The sequence below is a fragment of the Limulus polyphemus genome, unplaced genomic scaffold, assembly GCF_000517525.1.
Source record: "Limulus polyphemus unplaced genomic scaffold, Limulus_polyphemus-2.1.2 Scaffold4, whole genome shotgun sequence".
In the NCBI taxonomy this organism is placed as follows: Eukaryota; Metazoa; Arthropoda; class Merostomata; order Xiphosura; family Limulidae; genus Limulus; species Limulus polyphemus.
The window spans coordinates 1,757,163-1,782,821 of record NW_013665614.1 but is presented as its reverse complement, the minus strand read 5'-3'; the positions used below and the strand labels follow the sequence as shown (position 1 = coordinate 1,782,821).

Genomic DNA, 25,659 nt, shown 5'->3' with positions numbered 1-25,659 from the left:
TTTTATTAATAATGTTAGGTTAAAATGTTATATTTTGAGTCTTCAGACAGGATTAAATACAGCTAGTCTGAATATAAAAAGTATAAAATTTGTGTTATCTATTCTATTCCAATTAATGCTAAAAATTAGACTGTGAAGTCTTACTTGTAACATTTGAAAGTGTAACTTTAACTCACCATCTAAAAAAATTGCCTTTATTATCAGCAGCAGAATGTTTGGCCTTCTTTCCAATAGTTATCAGCAGATTTAGCACTTAATGTTTATTTTACCCTTAGTTACACAATGTGTATTTCTTTATTTCTTAGAACTGTGAGATATAACACTCGTATATATAAATTATTTTCTGTGTGACAATTATTATAGGCTCTATGCCATATGTGGCGAATGAGTCTTTTTGTATGGGTAGGCTACTCTGTCACTTGTGGGGGTTGCACAATTGGGAAGATTGCTCCTAAATGAATAAACTCTCCTCAGTGACTTATATACACCTTCTTTTGATCTCTCTCCATAAATACTGTATAATATTTTTCAATTGCTGAGAATAATACCCTGTGATGGACAGTTTATTTGGGGAGGCTAAGCCTTACCAAGCCTTATATGTGCTGCCCCTGCCCCATGCTGTAACATGTTCAAATATGTTACATATAATAAATATAATAGTTATTTTACACATTTGCCAACATTGAGAGGATGTGATAACACAGTATTATGGCAGTCATCAATCTGTATTTTATGTGATTCATTAAGCCACAAAGTATAGGTACACTTCCAAATACTTAAAAGTACATGTAAGACTTCACATCTTAATTTTTGGACTATACTGGATCAATAACATACGTGCATGAGAGTTCTTAGATTAAGCAAGTAGTAAATACTACAATGCTTAAGCTGTATGGATGATAAAAAGAAATTATGAATAAAGTTAGATCTTTTTTTTTAGGGGTGATTTAGATGGTAAATATAAATTTTTCCAGCCTACAGAATTTCTCTTTCAATGTTGACATTGCTTTAGGCACGAATCATTAATTTTTAGCTTATTGCCTGATGAGTAAATATAGCATTATGTGAGAGTATGAGACAAGAAAATTTTGGTTCACCTGTGTAAAAAAAAGAGTAAAAACAAAATGCATTGATTTTAGTATTCTAATGCTGTTACTGACTTGATTAATTGCTAATATCAAATGTATGCATGTTTTAGGTACATATACATTGTATACATTACAAATTGGCTGACTCATGTATGTCATGTGGTTTCTGTCTGTGTAGAGACCTCGTGAAATTAGATAGTGCTTCCAAAATGAGTAGCATATTGTGGGTAAACTGTGAAGCAGGTGACATTTTAATTAGTGATACGTGATTAGTCCAGTCTTCTTATCTACCCAGTTTGTTATTGAAGACAAATGGCAATCAGCAATTAGACTGAATGTTAGATTTGAACTCATAATTATTATATAATGATCTCACATTTGTTTGAGAGATTTCAGAGCTTCATCCTCAGAATTTGATACCCATGCTATATAGTATGTTTCTGTCTACATAAGTGTGTGTGGAAAATTATAATAATCAAAACACAATACCTTTCCTTTTCCCTATCAGTATCATTAATGTAAATAAGAAAAAAATAGATACTCCAGCACTGACCCCTGTGGTAGGAGCATCAATTGAGCATGAGGTGACATTTGCCCCCAAACCAACATATATATACCTGTACAAGAAGATTAGAAGAATGTGATAATGAAGTACCTATTTTATATTTTTACTGTGTGTACTATAAAGCTATGGCAAAAATCAATGCCAGGACACATATTACTGTATTTTCACTTAAGAAAAAGCTTTCAGGAGCATAGAGGCCTTTTGACCCCCTTACAACTTTGCCCCCCCCCCCTCCACATCATTTTAAAATCTCAAGTAGCATTGCTGCTGTAAGAGTGGTAAAGTCAGTGTGTGCACATCATGACTTTTTACAGGTTACATTGAAAACTTAAGTAAACAACTTTATTATCAACGTGTCAATAAATTTGGCATGAAAACAGAGTTTATAATTCAAATTTTTATATTATATAGTTATACATACTTACAAGTAAAAAAAATTTTAACTTCCTACCCTGATATGCTGGAATATCAATAAATTTGTGAAACCATCAGAAAAGCCCTTTACCTACTTTTGAAATTGTTTTGCTAATCACCTTTACATGGTTGATGGACATGCTTTTAACCATTAGAAAGAGCAAATTCTCCTTTACATAAATCTACATTTCATTTTCTCAGTTTTCTTCCCTAGATTATTAAGTCAATATGTTTTTAGCTAAACATTCTTTTGGAAAAGTAACACTGCCTTAACTGGGGACATTTCTGAGATTTCTGTATCTGAAACTTGTGTCCTCAACTCTTTCTACTAGTAAGTCTTTTATGAAAATATCATGTGGACTTGTGGATTCCAAACCTTTATCAATCTTTAAAACCTCAGTTCTTCCCTCAAGCCCTTCTTTTATCCAGTGAAAGCATATCAAGAGATTTAAATTTATCCTAATATGATAATCCTCTCCAAGCTTGGAGTCATCCTAGAAGCTTTTTTGTGAACCCCTTTCCAATAACTCAGCATTCTTTTTTAAATAAGATTATCAAAACTGAACACAGTATTCAAAATGTGATGTGAACAACATGTTTTAAAGTGTAGTCATGAACTCTTTCATGAACTTAATATTTTTTTGTATGTAACCTCAAATCCTGTATGTTTCTATTAACAACTAATGTACAGTGTCTAGTGGCCTTTAAATACTTTGTTGTTATGCCCATCTTTTTTTTCCTCATCAACTTCACTTAGTTTTCCTCAGAAAGCTATGCAAATAATAAATATTGTGGTAACCAATATGCAAAATCATATAGGTTTATTACAATTTAAGGGCATACCAGCTCACTAAATATTTTATATCTCAGAAAAACTTTAGCATCCTTATTACAATTGAAAATGCTGTTCCATTTAGTATCATAAGCAATTTTAATCAATGTATTACTTATTCCATTATCAGCATCATTAATTAAAATGAGAAATAGTAAAGGACTTGGCACAGCACCTTGAGGTACACCACTTGTAACATTAATTTTCTGTGATTTCTGCTCATTTATGACCTTTTGACTTTTACCACCCATCCATCTCTCAGTCTGCTTAACCAGCTTTTTTCCTGCCTCAACACATTCAACCTTTCTAACAAGTCTCTTATGGGGCACCTTATCAATAGCTTTATAAAAGTCCAAGAACACCAAATCCATTGCATGAACTCTTGCCCATATTAAATGTTACATTTTCAAAGAAAGTTACAAATTTTAAGCCATTACTTTCTTTTTCCAAATCTGTTTTATCTTTGATAACATGAAACTTATCTAATTGCCCTAGAAAAAAATTTTTTACTTACAGACTGTAGCCTTTTCCAACCACTGATAAGACTAAATTACTGCTAGTTATCTGGACATTGTCTCTCTCCCTCTTCTTAAAGGTTGTGTGGTATTGACTAATTAATCTCCAGTCATCTGGCACCTCACCACATTTAATGAATTCATTGCAAATTAAGGTTAACAGCCCATAAATGTTTTTTCTGTTTCGTTCATTATCCCATGCGTGTTACCTTCATTTTGTTTTCCATTCTTGAAATTTACCAGCTCTGGCTTAATCTTATCTTCATTCAACAATATCATGTAATCTTTCGGAGGAAGATCTTGTGAATTCATCTTACTTCTTCCCTCATGAAAACTGGTGAGAAAAATTTATTTAGCTGATTTGTTATCTTGTAATAGTCAACCCAAAACCTTCCATCTTTATATTTAGATATTTAACTCCCATTCTCTTCCATATCACATAATTAAAAAGTATTTTCTCTGCGTGTTAAAATTTTCCATTCACATTTTTAGGTACACCATTTTAAATTTCCTGATATATTTTTGAACCAGTTCTTTAGTACTTTTATAAGCTTCTAAATCATCCATTCAAACAATTTGTTTAATTTTGTAAATTTGTTTGTTGTAGTTAAGTGCAAAGCTACATAATGGGTTATCTGTTCTGAGCCCATCATGAGTATCAAAACCCAGTTTTTAGTGTTATAAGACATTAGATTTACTGCTATGCCATTGCAAATTTGTAATACTTTTCTTTAATTTTCTGTTTGATTTTCTTTGTAAGCCATTGAGGCTTAAGCTTGGATTTTTCTTTTTTTCCTCAACCCCAAAGGTTTCCCACTTCAGTTAAACATCTTCTGTCAACATTCTCTTCCAATTTAAAAGCATGTCCTTATATAACAGAAATTATATAACTCCAGTCATCTATGTCCTGTTCAGGTAGTTCAGTATTATCTCATCCATATTGTTCCCACACACGGCAATTGCTGGTTAATTCCTCTTCTTCTTATTTCTTATTGCCATCCACTTTGACCAGTGGGGTTCATCAATTTATCTGGCTTGATTATTCTTACATGGAAGAGGACATGTGTCAAATTTTTCAGATAATCTCCCATCAGGTTCCTCATCTCATGGCTTCTTGCCCCTTGCCATCGACACCCCTGCGTGAGATCTTGCAAGCAGGTATGTGGATGACCCCTGACAAATGTTTATTCCACTTCATACATCAGATGGAGGTCTCATCTGCATCTGGATTTCATCTTCTAGTCACTATTCTCCAGTCTTCTTAGAGAGACTAGTGAGGTGAGCTGTTGATTATTATGAATTTTTTACTGCTTCTTCATTGCCACTATTATACATATACTAGAGACAATGGACCCCAAAAACTGGCTTGTGATGCCTTACAAGGTATACTTCTCTCTCCCAAAATCCGCATCAAGCAGACGTAACAGAAAGTGTTAAAACCCATCTGTCCCAACTCAATGCTCGTTTTGAGTGCTTTGACAATGTGTGTGTGTGTGTTTGTGTATATATTGCCTTACAGGCTATCTTTCACGTGCACCTGCTCTCACACTTGACTAGCACATGCTGCACCTATCTGCAGTAACCCATTGCACAATCCTTCAGTGTGGGACCTAATGCAGATGTTATGATTCCTTTTTGTTCTATGCACCTCTCTGACATATTCCCCCATGCAAATTCCTCCCTCCCTCTTTCTTATAATGGAGTGAGGGGGAGACCCTTGCTTCCCCAGTCTCAAGTCACTGGGAAGACCAATATGAAGATTTCTCCATTGGACCTGTGTAACCACGCTCTTTTGAGACCAAGTGGACACACCCCTCCATGGAAAGTAGAACAGGAGTGTTAAGTAGAAGTGTAGTACAGGCCACCCAAATATACTATGAACCAAACCATTTCTGATGGTTAGGCCAGCTGGATGGGTCTTGTGTGTTCATTTAGGCTTGGGATATTCTTTCCTAGCAGCTAATTATTCTAGTAGATATCTGATGTAAATATTTCTCCAATACAGTACTTATCGTGTTAGGCAAACTATATACTCATGCTCAGCCAACCAACCTGTGAAGTAAGCAACTTTACAATCTGCTCTTTTGTGTGACACCATTTAGAAGGTTCTTTTATCACTATATTTTGCTCTATCACCTTTATTGGGCAAAGAATATTCCCTGCAAATGATGTCCCACTAGGCTATCCCCCTAGTGGGTGACATGCTCCATGGATTTTCCTCTTTCTGATGTTATAATTTCCAGAAAGGAATGCAGCTATTTAATTTTTTACCTACACCAGCCCCTCCATCATCTTACCAAGGTGGGATTCTAGCTCTTTATTGTGCAGAGAAGTGATAAAATATCTTTGAAATTAACATTTTTCTTTCTTGAAAATCTATTTCCTATAATTACTCACTTCTCTGCACAATCTCCCACCCTTTCTCTCCAGTTCTTATGTATTACTTTTGCGTTAACAAAGATGAGGCTTTGTTTAGTTGCTAGTACTCATCTGGATTAATGCGCATGGAGAATGCATAGCCCTCCTATTGGTGGATGGCTCTAGTGTAATGATGATCTTGGCCAGGTGGTTAGGGTGCTTGACTCATAATCTGGGGGTCATGGGTTCGAATCCCCCGTTCCACCAAACATGCTTGCCCTTTCAGCCGTAGGATCGTTATAATGTGATGATCAATCCCACTATTCATTGGTAAAAGAGTAGCCCAAGAATTGGTGGTGGGTGGTTATGACTAGCTGCCTTCCCTCTAGTCTTTCACTGCTAAATTAGGGACGGCTAGTGCAGATAGCCCTCATGTAGCTTTGTGCAAAATTCAAAACAAACAAACAACTAATAATGATTACATCTAGGCTGGCATAGTACACATTAATGCATATAGGGGTGATAGCTTTGTTCAAGGTGGTGACATAAGGTAATAGCTCTTTGTTATAGAGAGGTGAATAAGTACCTGAAATACATTTTAAATTAAGGAAAATGTTAACTTTCACATTTCCTCTTAATTAGTCATGAGTGTGTAAAAATGACACGTAGCAAGTAACATTAAAGAAAAGATTTTGAAATGCATATTTCAATGAAATTGACAATATTATGCAAAATCTTATAGAAAATTGAATTTTTTTTCTTTTAAATCAGGACCAAACATACTTACCAAGCTAATTTGTCTTTCTAAAGAGTGCAGAGAAATATAATAAGCTGAAAATTTCTATCCTTTTAAAAAATAGTTTTGTTAGATTAGATTACATCATGTTGAAATGGAGTTACAAAATGTATGTTTAAAATCTTATAACTTGGTTTTGATATAAGTCATGTTAAACTTATGTTTTTTCTTTGTTATTTATGTGCTGAAACTCAGATTCTCCATGGTAAAGTCATCTGTTCTATGTCACCAAATGACCCCTTGTGTTTAAGAAGTTCTTTTTCCAAGAAAATAAAACTATGTTACATGCTTCATCATGAGCAGGTCTGAAGGAGCAGGTAATGTTCATGTGCCCATTTCTCCATCTGTCCTTGCTGCTAATGGATTGATTCTGCCTCTTCAAGAACCTACATATCTTCCTCCATATCGTACACATTTTTGGTCTCGAATCAACCACTTTGATAGATATCCAAGACCATTTCATTGTGATCGCCTTCAGAGACTGCCTCCACATCGCTCATTCGTTACCACAGCTGATTCAACAGATGAGTTGAATTCTTCTTTGTCTTCTAGACTTTCTATTAGTGACAGAAGAGAAGAAATGGATCTGAAGCAGAAAGTTCATCAGCTGGAAAAGAATTTGGCCTTTGTGAAAGAACAGCATGCCTTGGTCTTGCATAGCTTGCATGAAGAAGTGGAGGAACTTAAAGAGAAAAACAGAGGTTAGGAATTAATTTATTTTTTAGACATTTTTAAGAACAGTTTTTTGAGAAAAATAGTTTACTTCTATAATTATTGGAGAACTGCCATTTCAGAAAATCCAAATCTATTTGTGTTATGTAAAGTAATAGTTTAAACTATTTTCAATGGGAGTAAAAAGTGATTGATCTTTAAATACTGCAAAGGAAAACCTGAATCAGAGGATAACTATTGCACAGAATTCTTTGAAATTTAAATCAGTATTTCATAGTAAAGACTTATTATAAAAATATGTATAACATTTTCTGAATTATTTCATAGAATGAGGATCATTAATTGTTAGTTATGTAATGGGCATTACCATGAGATAAATACCGCACTACAAATGATATTCATTTAAAATAACAAGATATACAGTCCATGTAATTAGCACATAAATCACCAATTAAAGGATGCTTAAATTATAATAAGGAAATGAGTCAGACAAAATGTACAAACAACAAAATGCATTTATTGACATTTGCAAAACATATATCATCTGTGATAATAATACTCAATTTTTGTGTGTCCTGAAAATGTGTGCACATGTTTCTATCTAAATGTGCATGCATACACACTTCAGTGGATGTTAACAAAAGTTGGATGTAAATATATATTTTTAGTAGACATTTTGTACAACAACATATTAAAAGCTTTTTAAAGTTTTAAAAAAGGTCTAATGTTAGGTCGTAGAATAACATTATAAGTTTATTTATCAATAGTATTAAGTACAGTAAAGTTTAGTACTAACTAAAGGAAGTAAAAAAAAACGTACACAGGTTATGGTGTTAATTTATTTCTTTATCGAATTTAGGCCTAACATAATTTAAAGTTTTATAATGTACGGCCAATATACAAGTGGGTTTACACATTTCGTTGTCTACGATTACAATTTGTTTGTATTGTACTAGAAATGTTATATTTAAAGAAGTACTGTTACGATAAAGATACTAATTTGGCCAGAAATGTTTTGTGGGTCTATGCTTGTAAGTATGATAACGTTTAGCTCCAACTAAACTAATGCAAAAAATGCACACAAATTACAGTGTTAATTTATCTCTTTATTGAATATAGGCCCTACTTAATAAATGCTTTACTAATGCAAGGTCTAAAACAATTGGACTATTTGTACATGTTCTATTTTAGCTTCTTCGTTGACCAACGAGCTGACTTCTGACTTGTTGCACTCTCCACTGACTGATGCCTCTGCAGTCTTTAGATTTTATTGAGCATTTACCAGATGTTTCAAAATTTCTGAAATGTTAATAAGTGAAAGATATGCACTAAAAAGGGAATCTCAGGGTTGCACACTTTTATAACAACTCTTGGTTCGTTGGGTCCAAGGCCAACCTTGAACAATTTCATCTAAGTAACATATGTTTATTTGACATCATCCATCTGTGGTTATCTTTTAAGTTTCCTTTGGCCTCATTAGTTTCTAATTCTTTCCAGCAAATTTTATATGAATTCCTTTGATATTCCGACTGGGAGTATATTTTACATAAACATCCTACCTGTTATGCAACATTTTGTTGCCACTTTTGTAGGTTTGAATGGGCCATTAACAAAATTTCCTGTATTTCTAGCCTTTGAGTAAATATCTGTCTAATAAGAAACATAGCAAATATGTTCAATTAGATAGGAGTATATTTGTATCTGGTTAGCTAACTTCTAAATTTGTTTCTGCGATAAAAGCTACACAACTTGAGGTTTATAAAGCTATATTGCTAGAAAACTCAATTCGAGGGAATTATTCTGGATTAAGTTCAATATAGGGGAATACACAAGAGAAATCCACTACTAAAAGCAGTTGTTTCACCAGACAGATTTATCAAGTGAAAAAAATCAGCTAATATTATAGCCTTTCCAAAAACTTTACTTTAAGGCTTTTTTGATTGATATTTAGATAAAACACTGTCCATACAGGATGATGGACCTTTGTTTGTCACTTGTGGAAGGTGAAACAAGTTTTTACTGAATAGCAGTAACTTTAATTTCTCCCTTATCATGATTCTAGATTGAGTAATAAAATTCTAGAAAATTGGTACTTTCCAGAATTTCCTTTCTAGAACATATTTTATTTTTTATTGTAAGTTTACCTTTTTCAGCCATTTAACTGATTGGTTACCAATAGCCAGGGAATACCTCATAAATGATTTTTTTTAATGGTGATCTGATGAAGTCATTTTCAAAATGTATAAAATGAAAAGGATATGGTAGCAAAACAGAAAGTATTCCTTTGATATTGACCAAAACATAGTTTATGAAATGGTGTTTGTAAAGAATAAAAATGCAGGTGCTCATAGAATTATTTTAAATTTTGTATATATTAAAAGAATATGTACAGGTGTACATATTTGAAATTCAGATTTGTACTCAAAATAAAGATCTGAGTACAAAATAGTAGTAGAGTATATATATATCCTTCATGTTCTTTTTTTTGTTTTTTTTTTGGTTTATTATTTTCTTTTTCAGAGCTTCAGTTTCATCTTACCATGGGTACAGATGCATCAGATAAGGAGTCAAATATTATAAAACCCAAGTCATGTTGCTCTGGTAAGCATTGTGAACTTAAGGTACTTTTTTCAATACTAAACATGTGTTTTTCCATTCTTTTCGTATAGTCTAAAGTACTAACCTATTTGTTGTTATGAACATAATTTTTAGTTTTGACATTCCTGTTTGGAAAGCTCATGTGTGTATTACTGTCTTACATCTACTGATGTCAATGGCCTGTATAGACAGAATCTCTTAATTTTACATGGAGGTTGCTTGGTTACATTAGACAAGCTGGGATTGAAAATATACCCATAAAATGTGAAAAGTAAAGAGAAAATGGAATTATAGTTGCCTTCATATCAGGAGATTACATTATCTTTTTGGTTGAAATATAACAACTGGCCAACAATTGATGTTTCACTGATTAGGACTGAAAACAATTGTGTTGAAAAGTCAGAATTATTTTCTTCAAGAGCATGTCACTCTTTTTTGTATATCATCAGTATTGGCACAAAAGAAATTAGTAGTAGATTTAATTTTGAATATAGGTGAAGAAAAGTATACTAGGTTATGTTTTTTTTTACTTCCAAGTTTTATTGATACAAGATAAAACAACTTTGTTTGGCAAAATAACTGAGACTGTCCTCTCAAGACTCCACAAACCTTTTCGTAGGTACAATAATACCAGTCTGTCACATATGTAGACTAGTTAACCAACTTACATATTTTAAGACTGTGTCAAAAATGCTGTAATAAATTGCATTGTTTTTAGTTTTGTAATACTGTGAATGAAGTCATTGCAATGAATATAGATATATTTGTATTTTGTAATAATTTAGTCATTGTAGTAAAAACAAAATATTTGGGCTGATAGAATTTCAGCTAGGGCTATTACACTTCTCATGCCTAGTACATTAAAAAATTAGTACACCCCCTGCTACATAGATTAAAACTACAATTTAATCTAGTAATTAACTTAGCTAACTTAGTAAGAGTCTGCAATGCCAAATGTTGGTGATAATTTTTGACTAAATAAGAAGGGTTGCTGTAAAAAAACAAAATGGTTGGGATTGAATAGGTCAACATGCAAGTTTCACTGGCCACAAAAGACAGTCTAATGCTTTTGCTATTATTTCTGAATTCATGATCATTATAAGGATTTTTACTGCTTTTCAAAATAAACACTTTTCTACATAAGGCAAGCCCAGAAACTAAACATTTTTAAAGGGTAAATAGCTGTCTAACAATTTTTGTGGTGGTTAAAATTATCTTTAAAATATCTTTAGCTACCTCTTAAGACATAATTGCAATAGTACAACTTTAAAATATTACAATACTATAAGTAAAATCAACCAAACTTTCTTTAATATATGCAATTTATTACTGCTGCATTGTTTAAAAGTTGTTAATTTTTGTTCTAGATCTTATTATTTAAAAAAAATATTAACTTTGAGTCTATGGATAGCTATTTTTTTCATCTCTCTGGTATTGCAAATTCTACTTAGTAAATGTTTGAATGTGGTCATTAAGTGCTATAATAGTTAATATAGATCATAACTTCAAATTACTTAAAATAATGTATGAAAAATGAATACATCTATTTTTAAGAATACAATTAAATCTTCAAAAGGCCTTTTCCAAATAGGTATTTCAGTATTGAACTAGTACAAGAACACTTTTAATGTCAGTTATGACATACGTTAGCAGTTTGTATTATGTCTTCTCACTCACGTGCAAAAAAAATTTCAGTTGTTAAATTTGTTTATGTAGTTGAGAAAATTATCTATAAATATCTCCTTATTTACAAAACAATGCTTTGTTAATAAGTACAAATCATAATTGTCACAATTGAAAATGAGGTTTTACCAAAACTTATGCAGAGTATATTACCATGGATACTTCCTTTAAACTTATTATCCATAATTAATGCTAATATTTTGATAAGCTATATATATACTTGAATGTTCTGAATATTAAATATATGACAGTAATAATACACAAAATATAAGCTCTGTTAAGAATGCTTTTTGTGAATCTTTATTTTTATATAAATCTGTTACAGAAAACAAAGTAAAAATTGAGAAATTGGAGAAGGAATTAAAAAAATTACGTGCTGCATTGAGAGATGCTCTAAAATCTAATGCTACTCTTGTAACCCAACTGGAGCTGTTCAAACGGTAAACTTTATTTGGTTGTGTATACTTGAATAATCTTTAAGGATATAAAAGAAGGATCATATATCAAATATTGGTATAAACTAGTAGACCAGTGTTTAACATTATTTTGCAATGCATTGTTTTTTAATATTTCTGTTGTTTTTACACAAAAGAAAAAACATGAAGCAGTAGTTTTGGGTCTTTCATAATTATGATGATTATTTTAGATTAACCCTCTTAGATCAGATTGGTCAAAGTGTGCATGCTACAACTATTTAGAGTTACATTCAGAATTTAATTAAGCTACTTTCTTATCAATGTATGCAAATAAACTAGGCATTAAAACATAGATAATAAATAAAATGTTAATATTATATAAGTTTAAGTCCTTAATTTTATAAGGAAATATTAAAAAAATTCTCAAACTCCCCTAGTATGAAAATTGTGACATTTACTCTTTAGGTCTTCTCTAATTTATTTACCATCCGTCCAAGAAGTATGAAATTTAACATAAGTTACTTATTATAACATAGATACTATTGAAGCAAAACATAATTTTTATAGCCTTCAATCTTATTTGTTTATGGAGCCATAAACTAGAAAATCAAATCCACTTGCCATGCTCACCTGTCACATCCTCTCTTACACAAATTGCCAATAGTTCTCTCTGATGTTTTATACTATATTATTTATAACGAATAGAAAGCTAAAGTTTTAATCTATCAAATGATGTATTACATTATATTATTTTCTGTACATGGCATTGTCTATTTTGTTGTTCAGTTTCAAATTTTTTCTCATGGGAATCACCTCAATGAGCATAATTAGAAAGCCAGAGAAATTATGATAGTGTAGGACATTGTTTGCTTTTTGTGTGTTATTATTCTGTGTTCTTAAGTGGATTATTTGATTAAATAAAAAATTATTTTGTGTAGTAGTACCATTAGTATAAAAAAGTAGGCTTAAGTTTCATCAACAGTCAACATAAAAAAAGACCCAGGTAAGTACCATATTTCTTGTTTTTCATGTGTATTTTTTATTTATTATTGTAAAAGTAACTTAATTGTAAAAATTAGAAACTTCTTAGGTTAATTAAGATAATGAAAAAAATAATCAAAATTCTTCACAAGGTATTGTTGTGAGAAGCTCATTCATTATGTAATTCAATGTGGTAACACGAGCTGCATGTTAACTGAGTGATTTACAACTTGTTTGATGGGATTATTAGTTAGACACAGTTCAAAGGTCAATAAAGCAATAAAATTAAGTATGACTAGATGTATATTATTATGAGCTTTAAGCTAGTTAGGATAAACAATTGTGGTTTCCTATTACAATTTGCAGTCATTCTAGAAAGAAAAAAGGGTAATTTAGATTTATTTCCTGTTTTTATGTTGTAGTTATGAGGTTAGTCAAATCAACTGACCTCATAAAAGTTATACTAGAGAAAATAACAGATAAAATATAATTTTTTTTCTGAAAAAAAAAATTTGATATTTATTTAGGAGGTGTTAGGGATTAAGCAAATAAAATTTTCAGATGAAGAAAAGTATTTTTAATCTTAAACTTTGCACATGCAACAGTCAACATTCTGACTTCACATATTTATAGATAAATATGTAATAAAAGTGCTTAATTAAAAATTGTGATTTTTTATCTCTACAAATGACTTGTAATGTTTACTGAAAGCTTGTCAGATTTTGTGAAGCTACATTATGTACTTGCAGAGTTATAGTATATATATATATATATACCTTCATGGTTACATGGAAGTTACAAGATCATGTAAAACACATGACCTCACTGCAAAAGGGTTAACCTGAGTGGCTAGAAATTGCTAAAAGTTATGCATTACAAACATGTAAAATTGACTTATGGCACTTAATTACAATGCACAAAATTTTGCTAAAATATATTTTGAAATATTGTGTTTTGTATCCTTAAATTATTTTATTTAATAAAAACGTTTTGTGATCATCTATTCATTATCTAGGGTTTGATGTTCTGTGTGATTTGAATTGATCTAAACATATTGTTACGTATCTGCCTGTTTGTTAATTTCCGGTAGAAATTCTCTCCGAGAAACTTCAGTGATACAGGTCCTTTCTTGATTAAACCTAGTTTATTCTTTCTCGATACAAATTTTAGTAATACACAGAATTTCCATAGTCACTTTAAACTTAACAACCTTTTTAACACACGCTATAAATGACAGCAATTTACACACTTTACTTACAGTGCCTACTCAATTATCTATCTCTTCAATCACGCTGGTTTTTCTCGCCAGGCTTATATACTAAAAATAGGGCATCTCAAATGCACTCGGGCCTTCATGATCCTTCGAGAAACTCCAGCTCACATGCTCCTAGCATCGTGTGACTTCTGCTGTCTTAACAATATGTTATCCTATTAAAAAAATTTATACATCATAGAATAGGAGAGGATAAATCAAAAGCATTTCAATAACTATGAGAGCATAGTTTTATTTCTTATTTAAATATTAATCAACAATACTACATTTACTTAATTATTATGTAAGATAGTAAGCCATGTCTAGCTGTGCTATTGTTCCTGTGTTCTGACTAGAATATAGTTTTAACCACTAGTGTTGCTTGGTGCTATTTTGACAGATATTTGACACTCCATCAAATAACAAGTTTAATACTTAGTAAAACTGATTAAAGTTCGTATTAACCCTGGTAAAGTTATGTTAGGTTTTAATTGTAAACTGTTTCCAACAATTAGTACGACTCTTTTCATTGTTTTAAATTTGAGTATATTATGTTTGTTTTCTTGTCCAGTTCTTCTGTACTAGTTTTTATTACAATTTTGTAATAATCTTTTTGAAAATAACTTTATTAGGCCAAGTTTTTAATTTAAGTAATTATGCCTGGTTAAGTTTACAGGTTTTAAGTAATAGATGGCTGTATGTTGTTTTACACAAAAATAATCATAAAATCCACAAAAAAGAGGTACTAATATTCACAATAATTGTAAACAAATACTTACCTAAAATCTGACTGAACATATAAGTTTACTTTCATTGTTTTTTTATTTTTAGGGAACAGTATTTAAATGCTAGTTCTGTAACCACTGTTCCTTACCAACCGATCCAATTTGAGACTTGTCCAGAGGGAATGACCAGAGCTCCCCAACACTCTGGTCCGTCTCATAAAATTGATGAGTACAGAGATACAATCCATCAAATTGACCAAGCATCTGCTAGAGCTAGAATTGGCAGGGTAAGTTGTCAGTTCCAAATTTTTTTGTGTTTTACATACTTTAAAATCTGCCCGATAAGAGAAAAATTAACCTGTAGAGTGAAAATCTATATATATCTTATTTTAGATACATTGTTGACAATTAATTTTGGAATTTTCATATAGTTTCTGGAGAGTATGTTTGTTGTATGATGACATACAACCATCTAACATTTGAAAACTGAAAATTAATCATTAAACACAAGATTAAAATTGTGTGTGAAATATATCTGCTTACATATTCTCTGTGATATGGCTACTGTATTTCAAAGGAAAACCTTCTAAAGTTGCTTTTCACATGTTAAATAAAAACGTTTTTCAAATTTAATACAAACCAAGCAGATTTGTCTGTAAAATACAAAAAGTATTTCCTTGTTGAGTTGCTGTCAAGTTCAGAATCTCCTTGACACATTGCAGAGCATTTCATCAACATACCCATAGTTTTTCACTCTCCCAGCTTCCATATGATTTATTGTGCTTGCATTAGAAGGATATCTGTAAGCTCTGCTCTCCTGCCATAATCCAGGTTTTCTTGTTGACAGTTGTGCTTTTACTTCACTCACTACTACGTTTACTACTACCTCAAATATCAGTATCAGACTTTTTACAACTTCTCTTGAGGCTTTACTCGTATAGTCTGCCTCTAGTATACAGGGAATTTCTGTGGCTGTATTGTCAGCGTTTGGTTACTCAAGTTGTATTTTATTTTATTACTTGCATTGAACAGAAGATTTTCTGATATCTATGTGTTTGATGCTTCATATACCTAATTTTCTCACAAGAGCTTATAACAAGATTGAACCTTTATGGCTGTAAGAGAAGTTAACCTTTATTCCTACCTATTATGACTGATCTTCATTTTCATTTGGAGGAACATTTTTATGTCATGTCAGGGCTATTTGTTATTTCACATGTCCTGAATCTTCAGAGAATCTCGAAAAAGGTTGTTTATACTTTATGATGAATCATGATCCTCAGATATTTAACCAGCTACATTAACAAACTGACTTGCTCAATTTCTCTGTAAAGTTTCCCATGATGTCTTCAAACTCATTACAAGTTTGAGTTAAATTTCACCAGTGTAAGATTGTGTTTGAATGGATTTGTCCAATCAGGATTCTTGAATGCTGCATGTACATCTGCAATTGTCCCAGATAATATTATACCCTCAGCCTTTGGGCTTCATGAGAGAGAGTAATGCCCTCTAAAAGTGGGGGAGGGAATACCATCTGGTGGCTGAGGTTGCCTCAGCACATATCTTTCCCACTCCAAGTGAAGATCCTTATGTAGCATTTGAAATAATGGAGATGAGACAAAAGACATTTCTCTATCTTATCCTCAGCTTCAGCTAGGATTGGGGAAACCTTACTGCTTTATTTTTATCTTTCTGAATCTATTCTGTATTCCCATTGAACTTTTCTATAGATGTCGAGCCCATCCTTGGGTCTGCCAGGGTCTTTTTTTTATTCTCTCTGGGTACTTGCTCACTGGGCTGGTTTCATGACTTGGCCAGTCATTTTGGATGTGAATGTTGGGGAGCTTTATCCTCATGTGCATGTCCAGTCATTAACTGTTACTGGTGTACTCCTCCAAGAATATTCTAGTATGGGTGTAGAACAGTGTATTGTGATCTGATTCTAAGTACCTGTTATATCACCACCTGTGACCACATCTAAGAATATGATGGTTCCACGTGTAAATACATACCACCTGACTTCCCTCTTTTATATATTATTTAAAGAATGAGGAAGATGAGGAAATACTCTGCTAATAAGAATATATTTTTTGAGAGTCTTTATTTGGTTCAATGTCTTATGAGGCTGGTCTGCTCTACTAATTTTTCAGTCAATCCAGTCCATTGAATCTACTCATTTTGTGAGTTTTGTTCAGCTTGGCTTGATCACATTTTCAATTGTTGTGGTCTTGGTTGTTACCTTCTTTGTATGATGCCAAATTTTGGTGACACAGTGACTTAAGTTCACTCCTCAATCTCAGTATTGATATTCTAGTTCATATCTCAGAGGTAAGTCTGCCTGTTTTAAATCTTGTATTTAAAATAAACTGAGTATATTTTAAATCCTCTTATGAAACACCTTCAGTTTGCAAATTATGTTTATCTAGGGTTATCACAGTGGCTATTATGGAGACAGATCTGGTTATAATGACAGCCGTGGGAGACAGAATCAACAAAACCAACATCGACTTCCAAGGTTCCCATTGAGAAATACCAACATGTCTCATATACAGTGAGGATTATGACTTGAAGAGTTTTATATGCTTGGAATGATGTAGTAACTTTAACTAGATAATGTTTTTAGTCTGAAATTTCCAGACTACTAAATCTTATTTACTTAAAGAATTTTATTAATGTATAATACATCTGGTTTCTACCGAATTCTTTCATAGCCATTGCAAATATATAAATAATCATGTATTTTACAGATAATTGCTAATTTTATGTATGGTTTGCTTTTGATTACTAGCTGGTTGTATTAGAAGTGCAGTGTTTGTGAAAAAGTCTTTATTTTCGCTTCATACCTGTGATGAGCACACAGATAACCCATTGTGTAGCTTTGTGCTTAACAACAACCAAGCAAATTATTTTTTCACTTAAGTTAGATAATGTGAAGTATATAGAAATTAGCAAAAGTTTTTACATCATACTTTAAATAATGTATTGGTTAAACTTCATTCAAGAACATCCTGTTAAACTTCATGATGTTAGGTTTTTAAAAATTTGAATTTTTTTCAGTTCTAATTAAAGTATGAACAAGTATATGTGTCAAAATTAAAGATCAGTAGGATTCTATTTGACCTCTTAAAAAAATTAAACCCGGTAAATTTTTATATTATCCTGATTTATTGTACATTTAAGCATTGTTTGTCTACTCTGAAATATTATCTTACACTGTCTTACCTTTACTACTGTTCAAACATGTCTATGTAAAATTTAGTTTGATTTCTGATATCACTGAAGAGGGTTGCTAAAAGATCTAGATGAGCGTATTAGTAAGATAAAATCTTATTCAAAATATTTTTTTTACATATTTTTAACTTGTCCTTTTGAAAAGGTTATAGCAGGTTGTTACACACTGTTAGTAAACTAGCTATTTTACATGTATTTCATGTATAAGTTGTGATGTAGTTTATTTTACAAAAGAAAAGAACAGTTATGATACTTAATGACTTCTTATATATTCAATGTCTTTTAACATTTTCTTTTTTGTAAATTCAGAGAATGTTACGTGTAAACCATTTTCTTACAGGTACGAAATTCAGTACCGACAAAGGAGTTCTATCAACTTACCTAATTTAAAGCAACAAGTGATACCTGTAATGGATAGAGGTGAGAAGTATCGAAAAAACAGAGGTAACCCCAGACCTCAAGTTCCTCATCACTGAATTTTCATTTAGACAGTAAGTATTTGAATCATTGAATAATTCTAAAATGTAGTTTTAAGCTGTTTTAGTTTTCATCTTGAGGTCAGTGAAGGTCTTCGCTTAATATATCTGTAAAGGAAAATAAACAAAAATTGGAATAAATTTCTCGCTACCTATTAAAGTTGAAATATATAAATGCAAAATAGATGTCGTTTAATTAAATTTTAAATGTAACAGTGACTTGAGCAGAAAACCATTTAAAGGGGCTCTTGTTGCTAAAGGGTTAATGAAAATATTTACAAAATATCATAACTACAAAAAGTTGTCATTCGTGACAAAATTTTTTTTGTATTATAATTTATGTTTATAATTAAAAACAAGCTTATATGTATCTTTCAACACAAAATCACTAATACTATCTCAAGCTTTATCATTTTGCAGTTGTGTGATATAAAACACAGTGGTTAGAGTGAGAGTGGTCCCAGGGGGGGTTTGACCCTCCAAACTATGTAAATCACTATACAGAACAAAGAGAGCTGAAACAATACTATAAAAAAATTAAAGTTTATAGAGGAATTACAGTGATGAGCATATAGTTATATATGAAAGTTGGTTTTCATTGAGCAAACTTGAAATTGTGGCTAACTATCCATTAGTAAGTGGATCTGGGAGTGATGGGTGTGGCAAACCTTTTACCTTGTCACACAAACTCATCTTAATTCTCATTGTAAGGTTTTTGTTTTCATGCTGTTTTGATCACAGCTTAGTTAGTATATGTTTACCCTTTATTGTACAGTATATACTTAGTAAAATTTTGTACTAGATAGTTGATCTTTTATAATTTTATAACTTTAGAGGTTAGGAATTGGGCCCCCCCCACCATCTTCAGAACTTCACTATAACCACGGTGTGGAGAATATAGTTTCAGAAGTTTAAATCTGTTTTTATTGACCCCATTGTTAATGTAAATGACCTTCCAGAAAAGAAAGTCAACAAAATGTATAAACAGAAAAAAAAATTGATGGAAATAAGTGAAAGAATTGATGGTGTTAAGTGATTCACTAAGATATTAGTGTAAGCATGAATGATTTATAGTGTATTTAATGCAACACCAAAGTAGGGTTTTCAAATTTTAACTCCTTTGTTTCCTTTGTTTGAAAACAGATGTCATAAATGGCATTAGTTGAGGTTAAGACACATTTGAAGCTTTCTGAGTATGAGATTCAAATGGAACTTATCTATTCAGATATTGAAAGATATAAGTCAATATTGATTTTTATTAATTTTTTTTTTTTTCAAAGCATTTATGGAATAGGTACACTTTGTTTAGTTATCATTATTACAGTAAGTATTTTAAACACATTGTACAATTCATTACATATTTAGTTTTAGAGTTTTTTTTCTATCTTGCTGACTGTATTGATAACCTCATAATCTAATTCTAGTTATAACTATTTTTGTTTGGAATGACCTAAATTTGTTTTGAGAGAGGGGGCATTTTTTAATTTCCTTATCCAACAAATAGATCAACAATGTGATGAATAATTAACTGAATATTAATATTGTTTTTAGAGAAGTTTAACAGTTCATTTTAATCTGCACTTGTAGCTTCTGTTGCACTTGTGTCATTATTCTAATTTCTCTTTCAGAACTCAGGTGACAGTTGGAAGAATATTAATTGTACTATATTGGATTTCAAGTCAGACTGTAGAAGGAAAAAATGTTTGTATATAGATACATACATATATATATGTGTATGTATGTATATATATATATCGTAATATATACATGAATCTGGTTTCTATAATATATATATATGTGTGTGTGTGTGTGTGTGTGTGTGTGTGTTTTTTTCCTGTATCAAAATACAAATAGAGTTAACTTTGCTTGAAACCAGCAGATCTTGTAATAAAATTAATTGGCCATTTGCTGAAACACTGATGCTAGAGCTGTTGATTTTGTTATGCTATTTAAACTGTGAGACCTTTATAATCTTTGAAAATTGTAGTTAAAATTTACTTTGGAAGAGCTTATTTGCTGTGATAATTTTTAATGTTCTAAGTTATTTATTTTGCTAGTTCGTATATGTTTACATTTTGTAGCTTTGTTTGTCATACCTTGAACAAAAAGTATTTAAATGATTTTTTCAGATAATTTTTTTTTAAGTTGAGCCTTAAGCAACATTAAAATCCATTGTCAATGCTGAAAATAAACCTTGATTATGAATTGTACAAGTCAGTGACCTCACTACAAAACAAATCTGTATATTTGTGACTAAGTCATCTATTTAATGAAGATAACCTTTAAATTATCCCCCCTCTCTTCCCTGATTGTCAGGTATAACTAGGTAATATGAGAATTACCTGATTTAAAGTATAGCTATTAGATGTTTAGGAAACAAGTGAAATAATGAAAAGAGTTACTTGTAGTATCTGTTGCTTGTTGTTGTGCTGTTTGTTGACTCATTGTAAAATATGATTTACGAGATACAATTTTTCAAATATTCTCATGCTCATGCAATGTTTTCCTGTATTTAACTTGTTAATTACATTAACAAAATTTAGCATTTTATTTTTCTTTAGAAATCATGTTCTTATCTCAGAACTTAGCCTGTGATGCTTATATTTAGTTTCAATATCAATAAGGCAATTTGGCAAAATGACCTATTGTTTGCCTCATAAATATATGTTAGAAATGTACTTTTTCTGACTATAAATGCTAAAATAGTTTACCAGTTTTTAGTTAGGTATATAGTTAAAAGTTGTTCTAATAATTGAACATTTGTTGTAATTGTATGTTGGTTGTTATGTTGAGTTTACCATTTGTAAGATGCTAAGCAAACTAAAATTATATATATTTAGTTCTCTAAAGCAGCTTTAAGAATGAATGTAGAAAATTAATAACTATATTAAACATGGGGAAAAATAAGAATAAAAATATTTTTAATTAATTACCAGTAACTTTAGTTTCCGGGGATGGAGATAAATGATTCATCAATTATTTAGTGAAATGACAATAATCAAGTAATTTTTATTGAGACAAAATACCCTGTAAAAGCATATGCATGCAATTTCTGTATAATATATTTAATTTAATCCTAAGTTGAAAAGAGACTAAGGAAGCTAAAGAATTAGTGCTTGCTTTTTACTGTGGCATTAGAGAAATCTTTTTTCTTTTTAATTGCTGTATCTAAAGATTTAACAAACTGATTTTCAAAAGATTGAAATCCTGACTTGTATGAATGATAATTGGCACACAACTTTAGTGTGTCTAAGAAAAGGAAAAGTATTCTGAAATTGATTCATTTGTTATTATTCACCAGTCTAGATTTAATAACATGTTTTAAAACAGTATACTGAACCAGTGGAAAAATTAGTTTCAAGTGAAAAACAGTTTTTTGTTGTTTTTTTCTCCCCCAATAGATATTTTGAAGATTAAATAAATTGTGACTGTTCATCACTTACATAGATGTTCATAATAATTTCCTATGGTTTAAATAATGTCGCTTAAAGTTAAAGTCTTATAAAGATTAGCATACATACACAATTTCTATTCTGATTAAGAAGTTAGCACACAGGATCACACACAAAAGTTATAGGTTTTCAAAACGAGACCCAAAACTCGAGCTTTCGAATTAGTTTCTCAGATTTTATTTCTTCATTTTAATTTCATTTTAAAAATATCAATTACAATTAGTGTTCAGTGACAATAAATTAAACTGTTCTTGGCCACATTTATAAATATACTTCTTTATTCAGAAAAAAACAAAAAATAGTGCTCCTGTCATCACAAATAAATTACATTAGTTTTTGTTTTGTATTAAGAATGAATTTGGATTGTATTATGATAATCTGTTTACCTTATTTCTTTTTACAGCTGGATTTTGTGAACCTTAGGAACAATACTGTATTCTTCCTATGGATGTATATATATTTATACTGTTGTTTTTTTAAACTTCATGCATGAGTGTTATTATTATTATCAGTGGTTACTTGCTTGAAAAAAAAACTTTTTTTTTTTACCCTATCAGAGATCAGTAATTAAAAAGAAATTTATATTTTATATTAATTCAGACTAACAAGTATTGTATACTTGTTTTAAGACTGTTAATGGCAGAGCTGAATGTGTGGACTTAAAACTGTAAACTCAAGATTGGTGGGAAATGAATTTTTCTCTCCTGTAATAGTCACTTATTAGAGAATTAAAAACAAAAAACGTCTTTCACAAAAGTTAATAAATTCAGATGGTCTTAATTGTTCCATTGTAATAATCATATTGTAGTCATTTCATGTACCCTTGTTACATTAACATTTTTTGTTTATTATGGTTTATTTGTTGTTTTTATATGAAATATTTGTAGGTGAAAGTATGGTTCAAGGAAATTGTGAACATGTCTTCCACCTGTGTATATGGTCTAGGCATACCTGTGTACTGTTTTGTAGTGCTCTTAGGATTTTTCTTTCTAAAGAATGGGCATTGCGAGTCTATAGATATTTCGTGTTGCATCATCTGGAAGCTTATAATTGTTTTTCAAGAAACATGTTAGGTATACTGACTCATTTAACCACAGTTTTACAACTTAACATCAAAAGATCTAAACTTCTTAGTATTTTTTAATGAATTAAAATTAATTCTAATATCATTAAATATATATTTGATTAAATTGTTAGAGATATCAATAGACTGCATATAAAGGTTTTTTTGTTTTTTTTTGTGTGTATGTGTTTCTCAGCAAACTTTAGAATAACTTGAACCATGTAATAAATGGGAAGAAGAACTACAAAATACAACAATAAAAATTGCTTTAACAAAGTATTTCCTGGAATTTTAAAAGGTACTCATCTTTTGTCATTTTCCTTCAAGTTGATACAATTTCCTACATAAACATTTTAGTTGCATTGTATGGTGAGCAGAACAAGACTAATGTTACTTCGTTATTAATATATGGTAACCTCTTTTTTTTTTCCTTTTTCTTTTTATAGTTGTTAGTAATCATAGGATCAGACCATTTTCTATAGATAATATGTTTGGTAGATATTTATACAAAATTGTTTTATATGATAATTGTAGTTCTTTTTGCTTCTTAATCAGGCCAAACATAAACTTTCTTAGAATTCTTGTATAAATATGAAATATTGAGATATGTTAGTTTTTATAATGTTTTTCATTTCATTTGAACATATGCTTTTACTTTATTTTGTATTTTTCCAAGGAAAATTCTATATTATTATAGTACATTAATGTTTGTATGCCTTGTTTCTAGATAAATATCAGACTACTACATATAGCCACACACACATTATGTAAATTAACTTTAAAGAGGCAGATATGATGTAGAATAAATAACCACATAAAGGTAAGCAAGTTAGAAGGTAAGTATGCAGATAGGCAGTGTGTAAGGTAGCTATTCAGAGACAAGTAGGATGTAAGGCAAGTACATAAGAGGCAGATTCTGTTTTACATAACATAGGATATAAGATACTGGATTACTGTGAAATTGTATAAGTCTAAATATATATAGTATCAAAGTAGACTAGAATGAGATATTTTAAGTTGTGTAGAAGTTTGTTACTGGGTTATATAGCTGAAAATAGAACTTAACAGATTACATTGTTTTATAAAGAAGTAGATAAAAGTATAGATGAAAACAAGAGGAAAGATACCGGATTACTTTGAGCTGATGTAGAATGTGTGCATTGGCACACAGGACATAGTATGCTGGGTTATTTTGATTGGATATAAATAGACTGGAGGTATTAAGATGAGTTATTCTGGCAGTGTTTAGGTACAAAAGCAGTAATAGTTTGTTTTGTTTTTCATCTCATATAGAGGTGTGATGTTTATAGGTGGACTGAGGATGTTGAAATAATGAATTTTGATTTAGTTCAGTAATATACTGTCTTTGGATAGACTGAATATGTTGAAGAAGTGAATAATTTTGATCTGGTATAGAAGTGTATTGTGTTTAGATAGACTGGAAATACTAATATGGCTTAAGAGTGTTCTGTCTGTAGGTAGACTGGGGTGTTGTAATTGTGAGAATTTTGATCTGACTTGTAAGACTGCTATGTTTAAATAGATTTGAACTATGAAAATGATAGATGATGCAGATTTTTTTAAGAATGTCGTGTTTATAGGTAGGCCGAAGATATCAAAATGATGATAATTGTAGTCTGGTTTATAAGTGTACTGTATCAGGTAGACCAGATATACTGGTCTAATTTGAGGGTGTTTTTATTACAGGTAAACTAGAGTGTTAAAATGATAATTTTTATCTGGTTTAAAACTGTACTGTGTTCAGGAACACTGGAGATACTGATTTGGTGTATTTCTTATATTTAGGCTGAGGTGTTAAAATGGTGATAATTTTGATTAATTTTATAAGGATAGTGTGTTTAGGTAGACTAGAAATACTGATTTTCTTCAAAGGTATATTTGTAATAGGTATAGAGTGTTTAGGTAGACAAGAAATACTGATCTGTTTTAGGGATGTATTTCTTACAAATATATTGGAGTGTTGAAATATGGAAAATTTGATCTGATTTAGAAGTTTAATACATTTAATTAGATGAAAGATATTAAGATGGTGGATAATTATTTATGACAAGTAGAAATTGATTGTGTTTATACAGACTGAGGATACTTAGATGGATAGGATTTTAATCCAACTTATAAAAATGTGTTTGTAAATTGTGTAGGATTTTCTACATAAGAAAACTTATGGGATCAGTTGAGGTCTTGTAAAAAAAAGATAATAGGAAAACATGTTTGTTTGAGAAATTGAAATTTTGTGAAACTCAACAGGAGATACAATATTGGTTTAGTTTTTTAGGAAGGAATTTAATTTTGAACACTGATTATGATATGGTGATACAAGAAGTGGGAAAAAGTAAAATAAGGAATTCAGTCATCCAATATCTTTTTTTTTTTCTGTTTGGATGGATTAGAATATCTTAGTGGTGACAAACAAGAGCTTTGTGTTCAACTTCCTTCATGTGTTTATTTTAAAATAACTGCTGTATATATTGTGCAGTAAACTGGATTTCAGTTTTTATGGGGGTTAATATGGTGCATTTAT

General features: G+C 30.8%; 1 protein-coding gene across 5 annotated transcripts in view; it reads left to right on the top strand.

The window, feature by feature from the left end:
• The window catches only part of LOC106471078, a 27,648-nt gene extending 2,317 nt beyond the window's left edge, over nt 1-25,331 (top strand). For 3 of the 5 annotated variants that reach the window (XM_022401447.1, XM_022401599.1, XM_022401562.1), the window contains exons 2-8: nt 6,764-7,269; nt 9,761-9,841; nt 11,847-11,961; nt 15,002-15,182; nt 17,322-17,446; nt 18,467-18,617; nt 20,231-25,331. In XM_022401447.1, coding sequence (XP_022257155.1) covers nt 6,864-7,269; nt 9,761-9,841; nt 11,847-11,961; nt 15,002-15,182; nt 17,322-17,446; nt 18,467-18,602 — 1,044 coding nt within the window. In that variant the 5' untranslated portion in view covers nt 6,764-6,863 and the 3' untranslated portion in view covers nt 18,603-18,617; nt 20,231-25,331. Of the gene's footprint in view, nt 1-3,705; nt 3,752-4,611; nt 4,693-6,763; nt 7,270-9,760; nt 9,842-11,846; nt 11,962-15,001; nt 15,183-17,321; nt 17,447-18,466; nt 18,618-20,230 lie in introns of those variants that run through there. The other 2 variants (XM_022401481.1, XM_022401515.1) reach the window with 2 other exon arrangements.
• The last annotated feature ends 328 nt before the right edge of the window (nt 25,332-25,659 follow it).